The following is a 20604-nucleotide window of genomic DNA, read 5'->3' as shown; positions in this document are numbered from 1 at the left end:
AAATAGTTACAAGTTTATGTAAGCAATAATGTAAAGTAATTTAGCAGCATACATGCAAAAACAAAATGAATGTAGTACTATAAAAGTGCAATCATGGATTTAAAACTAGCTTCCTGTCTCCATGTCACTGTAACTTAACATGACTTCTTGACCCTGCTTATACTTAATAACAATATTGAACAAAGTCAAACTCAGTTGTTTCTCATTGGATGAACAAACCAATACTAACAAGCTAATGCTAAACAACCAATGTGGTTAGCTTGTTAGTAGATAGATATCTATCTATCTACTAACAAGCTAACCACATTGGTCTGCTAAATACTAGCCAATAATTCTCTGAGTATTCAGACATGCTAGCTAGCCCTGACAATGCTATTTAGCTACATAATGTCACTTATCATTCCCTTGCATTAAGATTGCTACCTGGCTGGCATATGCAATGTTTGTGGTAGCTAACTTACTTGCTAGCACAACTTCATACCTGTGAGCTGTTGTTCCTTAATCAGCAGTAAGTAAAGTGCATGTTCACAACTTCACCCTTTCTTCAAATGTGTTTCTTCCTGGTGGGTTTGTCAAATGCCTGGGGTTGGCTGGATGGTTGTTCAGTCCAAGCAGCTTGACCAATGGGATTTCTTCTTCTTCTTCTCACCTGTGCCATATGTGTACAGGATCTTCACTGCACTTTATTGCAACACGATCAGCTCATTCTTCATCTGTGTTTTCAACTTTTCAAATTCAAATTCATGCATACAAACTGTTACTGTCATATAATCCTGCTTCTCAAAAAATCAGTGATGGGATGTGGTGTTTCCTTCTAACAGATCCCAGACACATCTGTCATCACCATTAGACTCACTCTATCCGTTGCCCTCTGGGTGTAACACTGCTGACAAAAAAGATTTAAAGATAATGTTAAAAGTGTGGAGCTGCGTGTTGCACACAACAAATATCTGGCCACGGCATGCTTCATATTTCCCTTTAAGTTGGCAAAGGGTCCAGCCCACAGCAATACAAACCATCAAGGTTGCTGTAGCCAGGTGTGCCTCGGGGATACCAGGGTGTGTTTTGAAATATTGCCATGGGAATAATACATCCTGTGTTTTATCTGCTTGTGTCAGAGTGACAGATTGTTACTGGAAGCCGTCCACCTTCAGACACTCGCACTCAGCCTTATAGGTTTGAACTGTAGACACACAGCAGGTAGAACCTATGCCAGTTTGGCTGCTTGTCAAGGTTTCATGAAATTAATTTGTGTTCGGGAAAGAGTGTGTCTGTGTGTGTTTGTGTGTGTGTGTCTGTGTGTGTTTGTGTGTTAGTTGTACGTTAATTTGCATCAGAGCCTTTATTCGTGGTCAAAATGTTGCAAGCTGCTCAGCCAACTGTTCTCTGTCAAAGATTGTGCCATCTACATTTAACCACCACAACATGCCAAACTAAAAACCACATTACCATGTCCAGATATCCTGTGAAGAGCATCTTGAACCATGTCTAAATATATGTATTTATTCCATTTGGCACGAGTGTACCTGCTTTGTTCTGTAACAGTTGCATTATTGCTTCTCCTGGCTAGCACATAATGATATAGTCAATAATTAAGTGCATTCATCGATCTTTTATGAATTTTTCAAATTTCTCGACCCTCATCTACTTTTTTGAAATACACAAAAACTTTTCCTCTGTCATCTTCAGACCCTTCATATGATGCTGTACGGCGGACAGGATGGTCAAACAACATGCACAGCGGCAAAGGTGAGGACACACACAAATCATCAAGTCTGTGGGTCCGACTCCTGGAGATAACAAACTGTGTTGTCAGAACCTGAGCACACAATCAAAAGAAGTCAGCCCAGCCATCAGTTAATGCCTTATTTACTTTATCTACCTCTGCTGACTTGCCATCAGAATGTGTAGCTTGGTTATCTGTAGATCCCTGCTGATGTTTCCTCTCTCTGCAGGCTCACCAGTGGTTACTCAGAATGTGACCAAGTCCACTGAGCAGCCCAGACCTCAGCCAGGTAACTTACCTGCAACTCTCGTCATCATAAGCACAGACTTTACAACATTAGTTATTACACTTATTTGATTCACTTTGTGCCAGTTTTCATAAAAATCTGCTCTTTTCTTATATATTTTATGTTTACAAAACAACATTTGACTTGATTAAATCATCGCAGCCTCAGAAGAGTACAAAACTGTTATTTACAGGTTATTCACCAGCGATTTAATAATGCAGTCAGCTACCAAGCTTTGAGTTTTTACTTGTGTTTGGATTTCTTCCCTAACCTCTCAGCCATGTATCTATTAGCATGTGTAATTAGTGTTTGCTGATAAGCACATTATTAAGAGAGCACAATTATCCAAAAACTAATACAACATCGGATTACATAAAACTCTCATTTTGTGTTTTCACTTTATTCACTCAACCTGAACTATGATATTAGAAGCATAGAGGCAAAAACTATTAGAGTTAAAGTATATCATCTGCTGTTGCCCACCAACACGTTTAATTTTTGCTTCAATCATAATCATTACAGGTTGTACACTATTTTATCATGACAATAATCAGTGTCTAGACCAGACATCAACAGATCTCTCCTTTTGTACACAGATCCTTACCAGATTCTGGGTCCCACCAGCAGTCGCCTAGCAAATCCAGGTAAGAGTTTGTGCAACTCCCAGTCTTTATAAAGCAGATGCTGTAAATAGGCAGCTGTTGCTTATGCAGGACTTTGATGCATGCATTGGAGGCTTTAACTGAAATGCTGCTCATTCCCTTTGAATGGCTAAGCCAAACTGCTTTTTGGTTGCGTTGCATCATCTTGCAGATCTCAACTTTCCATGTGGCAAGGCTGGATCTCCCTCTGACCACTGTTTGTTTTTGTGTCCACCATCAGGTTCAGGTCAAATCCAACTGTGGCAATTCCTCCTGGAGCTCCTGTCCGACAGTGCTAATGCTGGCTGCATCACCTGGGAGGGCACCAATGGCGAGTTCAAGATGACGGACCCCGATGAGGTGGCACGGCGCTGGGGCGAGCGCAAGAGCAAGCCCAACATGAACTACGACAAGCTGAGCCGTGCTCTACGCTACTACTACGACAAAAATATCATGACCAAGGTGCATGGCAAGCGCTATGCCTACAAGTTCGACTTCCATGGTATTGCTCAAGCGCTGCAGCCACACCCCACTGAGTCCTCCATGTACAAGTACCCCTCGGACCTAGCCTATGTGCCTTCCTACCATGCCCACCAGCAGAAGGTCAACTTTGTATCCCCACACCCTCCATCCATGCCCGTCACCTCCTCCAACTTCTTTGGACCCACTGCTCCGTACTGGAGCTCACCAACTGCCGGCATCTACCCCAACCCAAATGTCCCCCGCCACCCTAACACCCATGTGCCTTCCCACCTGGGCAGTTACTATTAAAAGACCCCTTTCTGTCAATCCTCTTAAAAACCTCCCCTTTACCCACAACAGAGTCCACAATTGCTGACCTGCACTCCCAGTGATGCCAAACCAATGAAGACTGAATTGATAGAGGCATTTGACCTCTGAAGGAAATAAAGGATGATTCAATTGAAGTTTTTATATATATATGTAAGAATTTATAAACAACTGGATGCTATGCTCCAAAATGGAATACTACTTACCTTTACAAGACTAGCAAGTGTTTTAGTCTGTTTTAGTTTCCTGTGCCTATCTGTTTCCCATCCTTCTGAAAGCTGCACTGACAGCTGTCCTTCCAGAAAACCTTCCCAAACCAAAGTCAGAAGATAGGAGAAACAACCTGAGTCCAGCTGCTTCCGCACCCCGCTACAGTACCAGACATGGGCCTATTATTTATGGGTCTCAATCTACATCCTCCTCAGTACATTATGCACATTACGCTTTAAAGCATCTCCCATTTCCGCTCATCTACAGCCTTGTCGAGGTTTCTTATTCCCACCGCAACTACCCTTTTGTTTCCACTGGCTCTATCTGCTCATCTGTCCATCTGCATCTTTTTATGTGTGTGGAGAGTCTTCTGGAATTTGCTGGATAAGAAGGAGCTCTCAAAGGAGGAGATGGACTTTTCTCAGCACTGAATGAAATTTGGCAACTGGAATATGCCATTCACAATTTAATTTATCCTCCAAACTGGAAGGCTAGAGAAGAGTTAAATGTCGCAGAGGGAAGCGCTGTATGTTTTGCTGACCTGGGTCAACTCAGTTACTTAAAATGCTTTTTTGCGTGTTGTGTGTGGAGTTCAAGGTTGGCGATGTGTACAGTTGACTTGTTTGTGCAGGGGAAGCCGAGTCAAGATGTAATTGAAGTAATTTGCAACAATAATTCAACCCAGGTCAGATGTTTTCAGGGGCCCACACACTAGGCTACTAAATGTTTGCCATGTTGTTGCCTTTCAGCCATGCCATTTCCAGATGTTTTGTTGCTCGACCATGTCAGTATTAATGTGAAAGTTTGTGAAACACGTAAATAGGGATACCCTGCAGCGAAATCAAAATTTGTCAGATGTTTTCTTTTGTAAAAACTCATAGTGGAGAAATTAATTCCTTTCCGAGATAGACCACAATTGCTGCACCTGACTAATCTAAAACATGAGAGATGTAGATGTGAATATGAAAACATACCAGAGCTCAAGACTATATGTTCATAAGTGGCTGTTTTTAATTGTTTGTTTGCTTGTTTTTTTAATCCAAAGTACTTTACAGTGCCGTGAGTGCATTTACTTTTACTCTGAGGTGGTTTCCTATGTGCCTTAATGAGACCCAAAACCCTCACCGTCAAAGTGTGAGTGCCATGCCTTAACTGCTGTTTTATGCCATATATTTTCTATTCATTATTGATGGAACAGCATTACACGTTAAGATTATTGTGACATTCATAAATAATTTCCATGTCTGACCACAAATCTGACAATTTTTGATTTTGAGGTGCACTCTGACTATAACGGCTGCCGCGGTGTCTCCTTCCTCTTTCCTATGTAGGCCAGTCAGGACAGTGTAGGTTAGCACAGAGTAGTGGCTTCACAGCAAGTCATGTTACTAAGACAGTCAAGTCGTATTCTTTTACCAGGGCTGGATCCTAGTTCGAGAGCAGCATGTGTGTTTGAATGTTAGTTTCTCACTGATCTAGAGCCCAGCAAAATGCACATGAATCTCAAGTCTGGATTTCATCATCATCATCCTGTGACAGTATCACGTTGAAACATATCCATCTTCAGGTGTTCAAAGCTATTCATAGCAAAAGTATTCCTTCAGAGTAACTGAGAGTGAACACTTGAAAATAAATTACTTGGGACTGAGTAGTTTATCAGAGAACAAAACCAATAAAGTATGACGAGATGAAACAAAGAAATCCTCAGATTCGCAAACGCTGTGCGTTTGTCAGACCTATTTTGTATTATTTTATAAGCATCAGTCAACTAGGCATTAAAGCAACTTACTGTATAAATTATGCAGAGTTATTTTCATATGTGACACAGTATTAAAAAAAGTCAAGAGAATTAATACGAGTTGACCTCGGTCAAAAATGCAAAACCTTTTAAGTCCATTTCTGCTAAGTAGTTTGTTAAGCATGTAAGCGTTTTTATATCTGTACATTTGGGCAATACATTTTAACATTTTTTAATTTTCTTGTTATTGTTATTGTTTTTGAAATTCGGTTGTAACATCCTTAATGCCTTTAAGTGCACAAGATATTTTCTTGTATTCCCAAAACCATAAATGCCTGCTTGAATCCTAATCCAATAGCCAGGGATTTCTTTACTCTATATGCAACATGTAATTATTAAGATGGTTTCTTTCCATTTCGAATCACTTTTTTTCCGCCAGGTAGCCCTTTCCTTTACATTTAAGAATTTCAGGTATTTTATGCAGAATAATACCATCAGTATTAATATTCACCACCAGCTTCTCCTGAAGACTTATAGCTTTAAAAGAAGAAATAAAAAGGGAACATGTAATTTGTAGCATAAAGAAATTATTGTAATGTACCCTTAACTTCCATGTTTCACAAGCATTATCAATGAAAAGGGATCTGTGCTACTTCGTATATGCAATGTATTTTGGATATCAAATATAAATATATATATGTGTGTTGGTGCGTATGTTTTTGTGTGTGAGCGTGTGTGTGTGTGTGTGGTGTGTAATTTTACAATTAACCAATGTATTATTATTATTGTCATTCCTGAAATGTATGAATACCTTTTGGAAAAGGTCTTTTGTATAGGAAAATGTGACAAAATAAAATTTTACCTCTCAGTTTTTTGGTTGCTTGTTTGTGGATTTTCTCTGTATTTTCCACTAGGACATTTGAAAAATGCACAACTATCTTGATAGTGACAATATATTTGTCGATTGTGCTGAAAATTCTTTTGCCTTTGTGAAATTTCTTTCAAATCATTGACATTAAGTGAGCATTTATTTTAATCATTAAACACTCTGTAGAGCATAACACATGTATTTAGCAGTATATATAGTAGTATATTTACATCTGCAGAGGGTTGGAGGGATTAGAAACTCTTAGCTAAGATATTTTTTTGTAAGATTGCATCCACATTAAGAAATTAAGAAGTTCTTTTGGGTGCATCCGGTGCAGTTTAATACAACAGCCATGCAACATATCTCAATTTCGTGAAAATTATAATCTTATAATATTAATTTACATACATTTTAAAAGTTGTAATTCCTGGCACTGTGAAATGTATGGGAGCCATACTTGTATTCTGCCCTGAGACCCTATTGTAGATGTTTCTAATATTTGATCCACTATATCTAAGGTCAAATAAATTGGAAAAGGAGGAGTGAGGAAACCGCAATGATATTTATAGGCATTCTTTTCTTCATGCCATGCAGCTTTTGCCATTACAATTCCAAATAACATTTTGTCATTGCAAAAATAATGATAAACTGTGTTTTTACTCTTTTCGGTTGTTTCATGTATTGAATCAACAAATCATACAAGGCCACCTACTGTGAGCAAGGGAATTGTACTTTTCTTTGTTTCTAAAAAGTGACACAATAAAGACCATATGCAGTCTCTGTCTAGAAAGAACAAAAATAAGAATACGAATTAGATGAACAATTACAGATCTGCACTTTCTCATTTTAATAGATCATTAATATATTCAATGTTACTTGCAGCTACATTACATTACATTGCTGTCAGTAAGAGATGATAATTGTTCATATTTTAACCCTTATCGCTGTACGTTCCTTCAGTAAGGTAAGTTAACTGGCTCCACTGTGATATGTTCAGGGACTGATTGTGGTGTCTCTAAATGATAAAGACGTCAATGGGACAGATCCAGAGCCTTGCATATACACCCATCAACCACCTCCACCTCTATACTACCTTCTGTTCTGATGTAAATGCCACAAGCCAACTGATAGTTTAAAAAAAAAAAAAAAACTGCTAATGCAGGTCATAGCTGTTTAAAAGTATTTAGTCTGTATCAATATGTATGTATATTCAGTATTTACCCTAATAATAGGTGTTAGTAATATAACAACTAGTTTTTATGAATGGTTTTTGTATGAAATTACAGTTTAAGTCTTGCAAAATGCCCTTTTATTTTGCCTAGAGGCGTAAAGACAGAAATATATAGCCTATCATGTTCACAGGGAATAGCTGTCGAGAGACAGTTGTGGACTTTTTTAGTGCAAAGCATTATCAACTTTAAGCTGCTTGCTAATCAATCAATATTCAAAATCGGTTTACCTTGCTCATTACTGTGCAATTTGAACCAGCGGCCTCCTGGGGCGCAGGCACACACACACACACACACATATGACTCAAAGCATATGCAGTTTATAAGAAAGGTGGAAGGTCCACTTTAACACCTGTCAAAGCTCCATGTTAGCAGACAGTATGTGCAGTATGTGTGTGTATGGAGAGCTCTGGTTTCATGTTCAGAACCTGCAGGCAAGATAATGAGCAGCAAGCTATGGCTTTCATCTCACAAACACCACCACTGTGTCGTGTTTGGATTCCTGTTTGCTGTCACAACTTTGCTTTGTTTACAGATGGAAAGCCATGATAAGGGTTGGCACCTGTCATTATGTTGCTTTGACCTTTTTGATCACAGGCCTTATATAAAGTTCAGGCCACTTTAGACAGCAAATAATAATTACACAGCAGAGACATGTTTTTTGAATGCAAAAATAGCCTTTATGTCAGTGTATTCTTACGGAGCCCCTCCGGGGAATTTGGGAGCAAATACATTTGCATGGCCACAACATAACGCATAGTAACGAGATAATAAGTCATAATAATCAAACATAGCTTTATATACTTTTATACAAACTAAATATTTATTTGGAATGGGAGAGAGATTGTTCACAGATTTACCTGGTGAAACTTGTCTCTATTAATTATTTGCAAATGTTTCCACCACAGTGTGTCCTCAGTGTTTATCAAACTAAAGCCTGAGGCTACATCATGTGATTAAGTGAAATGTTTCATCTCTCATCCAAGCGGTTTGTTCAGTTGAGTTCGCCAGGTCTTGTTATTAAGGAACAGATTCATAACTTGTGGCATTATGTCGTGGCCACGCAATATTTTTGTCCCACATGTCACCAGAAGGGCTCCGGATATATTCTCCCCTGGGTATCAAATACAAAAAAAGACAAAATTATTACAGTACAGTCAGTGCTGCTTGCAGCCATATTTTTACACATTTCCTGAGAGCTTTGTTCTCTCCCAGTGTCTTTACTCAAAAAAAGTACAACTACATCACACACTGTTCAAAAAGACTGGCCCCATACCCCAACCCCTTGCTAGTGCCTCCATGTCTGAATAGTTAAAAACAAACTCTGATGGTTCAAGTGCAAGTGTCTCTTGTGCATGATAGCCTACAGTTACATGAACTATTGAACTACTTCATCGTTTTCTTACAAGTACGACCTCCAACACTGGTCTTTCAAGTAATTACAAGATGTATATTCAGGATTATACATTTTCTTTGTTTTTTCTGCCTCTCCATACTCGGTAAACCAGATGTACAAGGTCAAAGATAAATCAGAACTAATGGTCTTCAAGAGCACATGTATACTTGGAAAAGGCTTTTCTCTCTTTTGGTTCTTGAACTGTAGTTTTACCATCTTGCCTAACCTGGCCTCCCTATAGAAAACAGGTTTTTGGTCAGGCAGACAGTGGCAGGCGTGGTTTTAGAAACAAATTCTCAACAATAACTGTCCTGACAGATTCCTTATCTCTGTTAAACACAAACAAATAAGTAGGTTTTCTTTATCTTCACATTTAAATGATACACAATGAACTGTCTGCCGTTAGGTTGCCCTACCGGCCTCTAGCACCTGTTTGTCTTCAGTCTGTCTCTTGAGATTTGCAATTGTCATTGTCTCCCCCATCTCACAACTTGGTGACATTTGGGGGATCGATATCAATCACCTCAAAGCCCAGGTTGTCAAATCCGTCTCTGGAGTGGAGGTGATGACCCTTGATATTGTGGAAACAATAGGCACAGTGTGGAGTCACTATGGGTACCACTTTAGAGAAGTTGGAGAAATCTACTCTGTACTTGCCCTCCTTGCTTCTGGAAATGATGGGCAAGAAGTTGTAGCCCCACATGATCTCCTGAGGAATAAATGAGGTCCGCACTTGGCAGGAGGAGCTGGTGGACTCAGCTGTGCCATCTAGGAAGACGACCAGCTCAAACTCTTGCTTGTGGAGTGTGTCCACTGCCATCTCGAAGAAAGGGCTGCTCTTGTCAATGATGTGGTAGAGTGTGAGGGGGCATACGAAGAAGAGGTTGTCCTTCCCAGCATCCACCGTGAAGTCGATGTTCACCTGGTCCATGATGATCGTCTCCCCATCTGGTGTGTATGTCGTTCTCAGCAGTTTGCCGTACAGCTGGCTTCCTATCATCAGGGTCTTGCGCAGGTTGGCCACTCTGATTGACAGGCAGAGAGCACCATTTCTGGAGCTGATTACAGCCATGTCACTGAAGGTGATGGTCTTTGCCCTCTTCTTAGGCAAAGAGATTTTGGACAGGATGATTCCACACATAAAGCAGTTGATAATGGCTCCAAGGAGGGACTGGATGATGAGTAGCGCCACAGCACCAGGGCAGAGAGGGGTGAGTGCCCGTCCACCATACCCAATAGTTGTCTGGGTTTCTAGGGAATAGAGGAACGCTGTGGTGAGACCTCCAACATTGTCAATACATGGGGTGTGGTCAACTGGGGGGTTTTGCCAGGTCAGGTCTCCATTGCTGCGGGCGATCCAGTACCACAGCAGGCCAAAGATGAACCAGCTGAGGGTGAAAGAGGCAATGAAGATGAAAAGAACAAAACGCCACCGGATTTCCACAAAGGTTGTCCAGAAGTCAGCCAGGAAGGCAAAGTGTTTGCTGTACTTGATGTTTCCATATTCGATGTTGCAGCGACCATCTTTGGTCACTAGTCTGCTCCTGCGGCTCTTTCGCTCCACCAGAGTATCCTGGATATGTTTGTTCAAGGTTTCAAACATTATCTCGAAGTCCACAACCTATAAGACAATAAAAGAAGAAAGAATATGCAGAAAACAGGTAAGTACAAAGTGAAAAACCCATCATGAAAGTTTTCTGAAGGAAAAAACTTTGATCTCCATTTCTAGAGTGAAATGAACTTTATCAAAAGCAATGACACTCACTGCAGCTGATGCCCGACCACACTATGTTGGTCCTATTACAACGAGCAATCTCTTAAATGCAATAATGAAGTTCAGCGTTCAAAAATGCAACTTACAAATATACTTGAAAGAGATCCGGCACCACCTATCATTTAACCAGTCAGGCCTTCTTAAACTGTCAGTCATCCATAAATACTACAATTCACTACAATCAAATAAAAATGTCACAGTGACACTGGTTGTCAGGCAAAGAAAGGGAGTTGAAAAAGGATGAAATGCCATTGCATACTGTGCCAGATATGTAGAAATACTTACACATAATAAGCAAGGAATACTGTTAAATGCTATTAAATAAAAGATTGTTTTTTGTATTTAAGTATGAAATATTAAAACCTAATAATAACAACTTTCTTACTTCCTACAGTGTTTTTATTAGTCTCCTTCTCCAACTTTGTTACTCCTCCCCAGTCTCTCTATGTTTACACCAACCTATTGTGTCTGACTGCATTTTTAATCCCTGACTTAAATGGGCAGAAAGTAAAAAGACCTGAAGTCAATGAGAAACAAAAGTTTCCAGTGAGGCATAGCACATAACAGCATTAAATAAGGGTAATTATTTTTTTCCCGAGCAAGTGTCTCAACACAAGGATCATCTTTGTTCGCTGGATTTAGACGCAGCTAACGTAACAGCTGCATTAAAATAATTTGGGCAAAAAAGTCCATCTACTCGCAGACATAGTAATCTTTGACTTTAGCCAGGCTCTGGGTTCTCGTAAGTCTGGAGCTTGATGGATGGTTGGCAGTATTGGCCGCACAGAGGTTTCCAAGTAAGTATGGCCTCTGTTCTTGCCAAGTCTTGCAAACTAGCCATTTGGATCGTGGTGTGCTTGTTAGAGAGTGTGAAATAGGGCAAAGCGATCATTCGTTCGTGTTTTTGTTTTTGGCCCTCAGAGCTCACATCCAGTAATTTTTCCAAGAATAAATCTGATAATCACACTCTGTAGCGTGTGTGCAGGCTTTGATCATGTTGGAAGTAAAACCTCGTCAGCATGTTTTCCTACTGTAACGATAAATATGCTCATAGGTATTTAAATTGTATGTATGACAAGTAACTCTAAACTATTATTTAGGATTGCAAAAGAGCTGTTGTTACAAATGGTCATTACCAGTGTGAAGAGCTCTTTACCACACAGCTTTAAATGTAGGAGTCTTTCATTTCACTTTCATCGCTCAGAGTCAAAGCATTCCTGAAGATTGACCAGAGTTAAAACGGTTTGGATATAATAAATCAAGCAATGACTCACAAATCACTGATATCTATTCTTTTTAATTGTTTTCCTTTATTTCTTCTGGTGTTTTTACTTGGACTGTTGCTCTGGTGTCACCACACAGGCTTTTTAAATGTGTCTCTAATACTTATCATTGATTGGCTGTAATGACTATTTTCTCCAGTGATTAAGATCTTACATTATGGTCCAAATACACAATCCTGTACTAATATGCTATTTGAGGTTTTAATGTTTTCAAATGTTCTATCCTTACATTTATTAAATCTATACCAAGAAATTAACTTTTCTTATTATTGCAGTCTGATATGTTTTTCTTTTTCCAAAAATAATTACAGTGGGGGAAAAAATGTGGTCGTAGTTTGTTAACAGTGTTGCTTCTGTTGCATCAATTCCCATGAGGATCCCTATTACTTAAATAAACCTACCTATAATTCTGTTTAAGTCATTATGATGCCACTAAGTCTCATTGTAATATCGCTTACATAATCGGGGAAAACTTTAGCAGTGCATTTGATTTAAAATGGAACGTCTCTAATGAGCCTCAGTGCCTGGTTTGTAGAAACTATTTTGTCAATTCGACACAAGCCAACTTGTTTAGTTAATTTCAAATTATTATCATTACTTTTTTTATATATTTATTTCATTTACCGACCAACCAAAAAACAATTTAGATGCAAATCCAAAAATACATAATCTTGAATGAAAAAGGGCAGAAAGGAGAGTGATCTTATTTAATCTGCCCCTCTTTCACAAGACAATAATTAACAAAGCAAATAATCACATTTATAGAGGTCTATCATATATTAAAAGAAAATTAATCAGTTTATGTATTTGCCGATTCTTTACTCAGAGGCTAACCATGAAATTAAACTTAGATATAATTCTCAACATATTCTTTCAGCAATGGACAGATTCAAAAAATAAGATGAACTTCTGTCAGCCCAAACTCACCTCTACAATGTGGAGTGAAAATTGATTTGATGCTCTTTAAAGAGGTCTTGAATGGCCCTTTGTCCAGCTTTGCTTTCTCTTGTCTCCGTCTGTGTCTTTCTCCTCCTTCAACGATTGACTGAGACAGGTGATAGGTGTGTCCTCCCTCTTGTGCCTGTTCACCAGCACCTCTGAGCATTTATACTGTCCCCGGTTCTCTGTGTCCTGGAATCATCCAGGTGATGTTTACGCCCACAGAGACATCGAGTGCCCCCCCCACACACACTCACATGCATACCCTCCTCCCCCCCTCCCCCAGCTCCATTAAGTTGTGTTTACTCCACAGATGCCTGACACCAAGGGCCAAGTTGACCTCTATCAGCCACACTCCCAGTTCACTACATGCTGCAGACTTTCACAGTTGTTTCTGGTTTGTGATTTTTGTTTTTATTGAAGGTTAAGTTTTTGGTTCTGGTACTCAGCTTGTGAGACATTATTTACTGTACAAGCAACTCATTTTTATTGGCGCTGTTTTGGGAGAGATGCACTCATCTCAGTGGATGCCAGAGTTTTGACAAACTTCTGAAGATGTTAGTGGAGTGTGCTTCTTCTCACATGACATAATATAATATGTTATAATAATAATAATAATGTGTTTGTCGAAAAAAGGAGACTGCTGATGTATTCCTCCACTACTAAGTTATATAGGTATGTTCGGCTTAGAGAGTGTCGCTTTTTATCAAATATCATGAAATATCAGGACAGAGCGACATAAATAGGCGATGGAGTGAGACAACAAAAGCTGAAGTGATTAAAAAGGAGATGCTCCAGATCCAAACTGATAGCTCTCCAGGGCCAGACAGGAACCGAATCAGTTCATGAACCCAAGATGTTCTGAATGCAGAGAGGAGAAAGGTTGTGCATTGGGATGGGAGTCATTTTTCAACTCGATTGTTCCCCATGAAAGTAACAGAAAAGGCTGCAGTATTACCTTACATGCTGCAGATTGTGTACACTTTTGACAGCCACAATACATAACCACTGACACTCAACAAGATTAGGCTTGTCTGCTTTATTTTTTCTAAAGGCGTGCTTTTGTAAAAAAAAAAGAAGCTTTTTGTATTTAAGGATTTTCTTTTATTCAGGAGGTGTTGTGCCTGTTTGTTTAATCAACTCCCTTGTTTTCATTCTTTTCACATCACACAATAGGCTGGCAAATAGCCACCAGAGTATGCATACTTATTGTTGGACTGGTTCAGCAGCTTAAGAGTTGCGGAGGCCACTTTTGATTGACAGTAATGCAATCAGAGACAGTAACTGCCATTCAATAATAATGTTAGAAACAAAACAATAACAGATAAGACGACACTGTTTCCATACGTGACAAGAAAACTACGATAATCATCAATAGAGCGATCATCAAGATCTTACAGGTGCTCGTTTCACCAAACTACAGATGGTGAGTATTAGTGGCCTCTGTGACTATGATAACTGTAAGAACAACATAAAACATGGATATGGTTTGTGGTCAAGATAAGTGTTTGCAATATATAACATTTCTGAAATTTTCCTCGACTTTTAATGCATTTCCTAATAAGAATTAAATAATCTTGAGTCAAAACCTATGAAATGGCTTAAATGCAATAAATCAATTTGTCAATTTCATAAGCATTGTCAGTTCAATAATTGCATTATTTAAGGAGATTGCTGCCCCATTGTATAAATTAAGTGAATGAATTACTGAATGATGCAGTTACAGGGATAATATTTCCAAATATACATTACTGCGTATTAGACTGTAAACTAATTTCTTATTTCTATTCACTGTTGCAACCTCTGGTGACAAGCTCACACTGTGGCATATGTAAACAGATGTTTATGTTTACCGTGGCACTTATGATAAGCTGATTAGTACATAAACACAACACTGTCACCTCGAGCCCACACTGAATAGAAATACTCGTTGCAGCACTTAAGTTCCTTTGATAACTAGATGTCTTGTGGGGACTGTAAACAAAGGCAGTTTCTCTCCACATCAGTTGGAGCACTCAGAGGAATAATGTTGGTTTCTGTGTCAGTTTCTGTCAATCAGCTGTAGGGAGGGGGGGGGGGGGCAGCCACAGTCAGTAAATCACCTGCTAATCCTTCACCATTCGTGAGGTGATCAAAGTGTAACATTAAGATCAAATGGAAATGTTTCCCTACATGTTGCTGCTCACTTGTGTGTATTAATATATATACATATATATACATATACTGTATATGTGTTACACCTTTTTCACTCATATGCAATTAATTGCCTTTTTTAAATACTGTTCAAAGTTATCTGCACACTCATTACAAACACTACATAATCTTTGGTTAGTGTGCCAGTTAATACAAGCAATATGGATTTTGCTGAAAAAGACCCTTTAAAATTAATATCTTCATTTTTAGCCCCAGTGTGCATTACTTTGCTTTACATGAAGTCTTTCCTTATTTCATAATAAACAATGTCTGTAGAATCAGTTTAAGAATTAAGAAATTTGTCCACTCCCTCGCTCTGATTCTCTGGACAATGACTGGCTCTGTTCACACATGTGCATTACTCAGATGTTATATTAGGGATCTGGCAGGCGAAAGTCTGTTAAATGTCCAATCTAAATGATTCAGACATTTACATTCACATAAACAGCTCCTCCGATCAAGGTCACGGTTGTAATGCACGTGTGAAAGCAGCTCAAGCATTGTGTCTCTCTCACTTTTGCAAATACAATGTAAAAATGCTAAAGGGCCTCAGCATTCAGATTTTCTGTTCCAGGTCACTGTAAACACTAAACAGCCTCTGTGGAAAAGTACCTTCTCCTTCAATAACAACGGCTGTTTTCAGACATGCACTGAAGTCAAAATATTTTTCTTAAACTTACCGGAAGTCCTGTATGTGAGAAAGCAAATATCCAATTGTATATTATATGAATTGTAGTTTTCTTTACCCCAGAAAAGGTCCTTTATATTTCAATAATTTATATTTACATCGAGGGGACCCTCTCTACGGAGGCCGCCATGTTTGTTACATTAGTCCAGACCGGACAAACTAAACACCTTTTGAGTTTTTATGACAATTAAAGGCTACCACAGTTTCTTTTTCATGTTTGGAAGGAGAGGGTGAGGTGAGGGGTGTTCAGCTGCAACATACTAACTTCAACACTAGATATCACTCAATTCTACACACTGTACCTTTGAGTCCACTGCGGAGATCGAGTCATTTTCTTGACGACACACTCTCCACAAACTCTCTTGACATCTACGTCTGTGTCTTCTATGTGTATGACACTGATTTTGACCAGGAGATATTTGTTTTTTGTTCAACCCCCCATGCTGGTGGTGAATCCAGCGGGGGATCCCCTGCTGTGTTCACACATCGGAACTCCTGGATCTTTCAACGGACATTATTCTAGGAGGCCTGGCGGAGAAAGTGCGCCAAAACTGCGGCGCATGTCACTCAGACATTTGTGGTCACACATGCACATTCTCCAGGATGAAAATATGGTGATGAATAAGATGAACTGTGGAGTTCAGTGCATGTTTGAAAGCAACAAAGGAATCGCTTGTTAGTTAAGTTACATTTCTACCAATAGATCCCTGTTAACCCTGCACACTGGACTTTTAAGAATTTAACTTGGGTTTCAACCCAGTGCTCACAATACTTTACATTTTTATAAATCTTTATGTATTAAGTATTAAGTATTTTCATTTGGGAACCAGGAAAAAAATAAAACTACTGCAGTCAGAAAATAATTCGTACAATCTTTTAATTAATGTTCTTTGACTGGAAAGGAGGCCTTTGTGCTTTTCTCCTTCTTTATCCGTGATTTAGACCTGCTTTGGCAGCACACACAAATGGTTAGAGCATTCATCATGTAGCTTCATATTTTAAGATCTGCTTGAGTTGAAGTGAATAGGTTGTGCATGAGTGTGTGTGGGCATCAGTGTGTTTGTGTACCAATACCAGGGGTGAGGGGGGGACTGTACACTGATGGCAGTCATTTTGCTGGGTCATCATGTCAGTGAGCATTCTTATTCCACATCCATCTTTCTCAGAGTAAAAATGGCAAAGTGCTAAATGCCAAGCTTGCAAACACAAGCTGTGCAATTTCTTCCTTAAAAAGCATTTGCTGCTTGTGATATTTCAAGCCTGTTTCAGGAGATGTCTATGCATATTGCTGCCTTGTTGTCAGCACACTTTGTACAAGTCCATCTTGTTTGTGGAATTCAGAGATTTTTAGGCATGCAGATGAAGCAAGCTGTTGTGATTGTAATGATCTTAGAATCTATGCATACAGAATAAATGCCTTTGGGTGCAATGTGCATATCAATAGGGGCCTGAAGACGAGGGCTTTGGCTGTCAAGGCTGAATGGCAACACAAATGAGAAGCTTGGCCAGAAGGGTTTGTGGGGATTTTCCACCACAGGAGTTAGACATTGATTGATTGTCCACCAAAAAAACAGAGCTTCATCAAAAACGAACAGAATCACGTATGTGTTTACTATGCTATTACATCATCTTTGAGTTGCTCTGTGGTTCTGATGCTCCATCCACGCAACTTCATTTTCGTTTGAAAAATAAATCAACTGGGATACACCTACCGTCCACACTACACTGGAATTTCAGAGATGTTTAAAATTGGCCGGTTCCCTGAGCAGCCCTGGAATTTTCAAACTCAGGGTCTGAACAAAATAAACAGAGATGTTTGTAGACGATGATGGAGGCACTTGCTGATGGAGGATTTTTCGGTCATGACGTTGCTTTTTGTTGATTTGTCAGGCTCCTATCACATGACCCCCTTCCAGAAGAAAACAACCACTCGTGTGGACAGAGATTGTGCGTAGTAGTATGGATGTATCTTCCTTTAACTATTCCCACTCAGGATGGATATAGCTACTGCAGTTTGTCGGATTGAACAATATTGTAAAGTGTCTTTGGGCAGTTCCTCTTCCGCTGCTGAATGAAGCAGCAGTTTTGAGGTCCCAGAGGCCACAGGGGGGTGGGGGGGTCACAGGGAGCGCACACATGTATTTTCATCACTCAATATCCTCATTACAACCCTGTCTTCCTGTCGTACGCCCACCACTCAAAGGACTTAAGGCTGATTAGGAAGCCCGAACAAGTAAGTGAGCGAAAGTGAAAGAAAATACGAGACTCCTCTTCAAAGCTTAAAATCACCTCACTTTTTTTTTCCGTCACTGCCCCGCACACATACACACACTTCTCATCGGAGGCCAGTCAGTCGTGGCATGAGGGTAATGAGCGTGAATTCAATTCAATTGTACAATGTAATGTGACACCTGGTGACAAAATCCACATGAGAACGCTGACCTATTGTTCCACTTGAAGGATTATACCTTTTTCTCAGTTGTGGATACAACTACACAGCCCCTGTATCACATTTCATGTATTTTCACAGTCCTTTATCCTTCTTTTATGGTGACTTTAATATTATTATAATTCTTTTTTGGTATCTCAAAGGCTTGTTTGATATTCTCAAATATGAGCCTGTGGTTAAAAAGACTTATCTCTGCTTTGCAGTGGTTATAATGACTGCCGGCGCTTCCCTGTGTATTGAGACACAGCCCTGTTGGAAGAGAAGGTGTCTCTATAACTTGTCTATTAACCCCTCCGCTTGAATGTCAAGAAGCAGTAAGGTGCCAGAGATCTCAACAATCCTTCCGCCTGCAGGGATGCTCAAGAGTCTTTGCCTCTCAGTGAGAGATCAGCATGGCAGTCGTTCCCAGAAGAATAACGTATATCTTCAACACACAACCAATAGAGGAGTAGATTATTGTAAGTATGGAGACCAAACCTTTCTGTCAGTGATGGCCTTGGACTGAAATACATATGGCAAAGGCTACAGGGACTGAATAACGGTCTGAAAAAAGTTGACATTGACTATTTTGTTCAGAAATAATAATAATAATAATAACGATAGAATAGATAAAGTATTTAAGTCCTTCTTTTGGTATTTGGAGGGACATTAACAAGACCTTAAACCTGAATGGTAAAAGCTGTAAAGGATTTAGCAACTGACAACCTAGATTTGAGTTTGAATTGCGCTGTTGATGTCATGGAAGTTTGCAAGCTGAAAATCTGTCCGGCATTTCTATCAACTACTTTATTCATGTCACTCTTGCAGAAAAAGAGCACACAGAGACCCTGTTCAGAACAGGTATTATCATCCATACACAAGCGTTCAGCGCTAAGTGCAAGTCTGAATGCACCCAAATGTGCCCATCACTCCGAGCTGCAGCTTCGCCCTGCTTCAGACTGTCCGTCTCTGATGGATTATGACCAGCAATCAATACCAATCCACTGTTTCATCTGATACTGCTCTTATGCATTTGATACAACTTCTAAAATGTCTGACATGGGATAAACAAGAGTTTAGCCCTAATTCCTTAGAACGATTAAAGGAACCCAACCCCCCCACCTCCACCCCACCACCGTCCTCTTCAAACCGCTGCTCTCTGCTATATCTCTTTCGTCCACAGAGTGTCACTGTGCATGGATAGTGGTTCTCGGACCAGGATCAGTCTCATTCTGTTCCTTCATTGCTACATAAAAGAGCTGCAGAACATTGATGGCAAATTATTTTCAGATATAATTGAAACTGTGATCTCTACATAGCAAAATACTAATTTATAGTATTTACATTTTGAGGGAAATCTGCATCATCAGAAAAGGTAGGAAATACACTTTATATTATGACTATTGTATTAGCACACTTATAAAGATGCATCTGTGAAGATGTATGTAATGAAATAATCACCCTTGGCTCTTGGCACTCTACTACAATAAGCCTGTGAGAAACAGTTTAGACTTTGTATTTCAGTATGAAGCAAACTGCATGTTGTTTTTGACGGAAGTGCAGTGGTCATTGGATATAATGCGTTGCATAGGACCTCCTCTGTGGATACTTGAGCGTTCTGTGCACCAGATAAAAACACTATGCTACAGTGTCTCTGAATAATGTATTCACATATAACAAGCATGGTGCTGCCCTATAGATCTTCACACTCATATTCATAATTTAAATACTATTAGATGTACTCATTCCCTAAAGTTAAACTTCCATGTCAAAGCTACTGTATAGATAAGGAGAATGGAAGCTCCTAAATAGTGTTTTTTTAATGTATATAAAATGATTTATTGTACCAAGATATTGACACTGATGAATTTGTTAAAACTACACCAGCTTGCTCAGATGGATGGTTTAATAATTTACACGTTTTCCATTGCAAACACACCTTGCCGCTTCATGCATTCACCAGTTTCTCTGTTAAAGTCTGGCCTTCAGCTCTGCTCTTTGTGCAACACTGAATGTAAAACATATGCATTGTTGAACGGTTAAATATTTAAGATATTACCATATGCAAGAGCAGCTTTAATTCAAACGTCTCATTTTTGCTCAGCCCTCAGCATAGATTATATATAAAGGTGGACAATGCGTCTCCTTCTGTACTATTATGGATACGAACTCTGCAATCCCGACATTTGGAGCCAGAGTCTGTGGAGTAGCAATTGGAGAAAGGTGCCGCTGCAGTGAGCTCCTGTCGAGACACACTTTCGACCAATCATGAGTCAGTCTCAGCTGTCAATCATGACTTTTCAGCTGTTTTTAATAGAATCAAATAAACGAATCAAACCAAACTCACCAAAAAGCTGTTTAATAAGAAGTAGCTAAAATGTATTTGATGTATACTCGACTTTTTAGTTTGGTCCAT

General features: G+C 39.4%; 3 protein-coding genes across 13 annotated transcripts in view; 2 read left to right on the top strand and 1 right to left on the bottom strand.

Moving 5' to 3' along the window:
- The window catches only part of fli1 (Fli-1 proto-oncogene, ETS transcription factor), a 31180-nt gene extending 24922 nt beyond the window's left edge, over positions 1 to 6258 (top strand). For all 11 annotated transcript variants that reach the window (XM_069535088.1, XM_020095265.2, XM_020095266.2 and 8 more), the window contains 4 exons: positions 1690 to 1749; positions 1956 to 2015; positions 2609 to 2656; positions 2895 to 6258. In XM_069535088.1, the coding sequence (XP_069391189.1) occupies positions 1690 to 1749; positions 1956 to 2015; positions 2609 to 2656; positions 2895 to 3424 (698 nt within the window). In that variant the 3' untranslated portion in view covers positions 3425 to 6258. The remainder of the gene's footprint in view (positions 1 to 1689; positions 1750 to 1955; positions 2016 to 2608; positions 2657 to 2894) is intronic.
- A 2024-nt stretch (positions 6259 to 8282) lies between these two features.
- kcnj1a.1 (potassium inwardly rectifying channel subfamily J member 1a, tandem duplicate 1) lies at positions 8283 to 13019 on the bottom strand. Its single transcript, XM_020094883.2, has 2 exons — positions 12868 to 13019; positions 8283 to 10504 (listed from the first exon to the last, which is right to left on the bottom strand). The coding sequence occupies exon 2, from the start codon at positions 10484 to 10486 to the stop codon at positions 9368 to 9370; it is 1119 nt and encodes a 372-aa protein (XP_019950442.1). The 5' UTR covers positions 10487 to 10504; positions 12868 to 13019; the 3' UTR covers positions 8283 to 9367.
- A 6442-nt stretch (positions 13020 to 19461) lies between these two features.
- kcnj5 (potassium inwardly rectifying channel subfamily J member 5) overlaps positions 19462 to 20604 on the top strand; it is a 30145-nt gene continuing 29002 nt past the window's right edge. The window contains exon 1 of the mRNA XM_069534610.1: positions 19462 to 19563. The gene's annotated coding sequence lies outside the window, so the exon portion shown is untranslated. The remainder of the gene's footprint in view (positions 19564 to 20604) is intronic.

Source organism: Paralichthys olivaceus, chromosome 11 (assembly GCF_024713975.1).
Source record: "Paralichthys olivaceus isolate ysfri-2021 chromosome 11, ASM2471397v2, whole genome shotgun sequence".
Taxonomy (NCBI): Eukaryota; Metazoa; Chordata; class Actinopteri; order Pleuronectiformes; family Paralichthyidae; genus Paralichthys; species Paralichthys olivaceus.
The sequence above is the reverse complement of the archived record's forward strand: the minus strand, read 5'-3'. Positions and strand labels throughout refer to the sequence as shown.

Excerpts from the sequence above, each read along its gene's own strand:
- kcnj1a.1 (XM_020094883.2), bottom strand. The coding sequence starts at position 10,486 with ATGTTTGAAACCTTGAACAAACATATCCAGGATACTCTGGTGGAGCGA.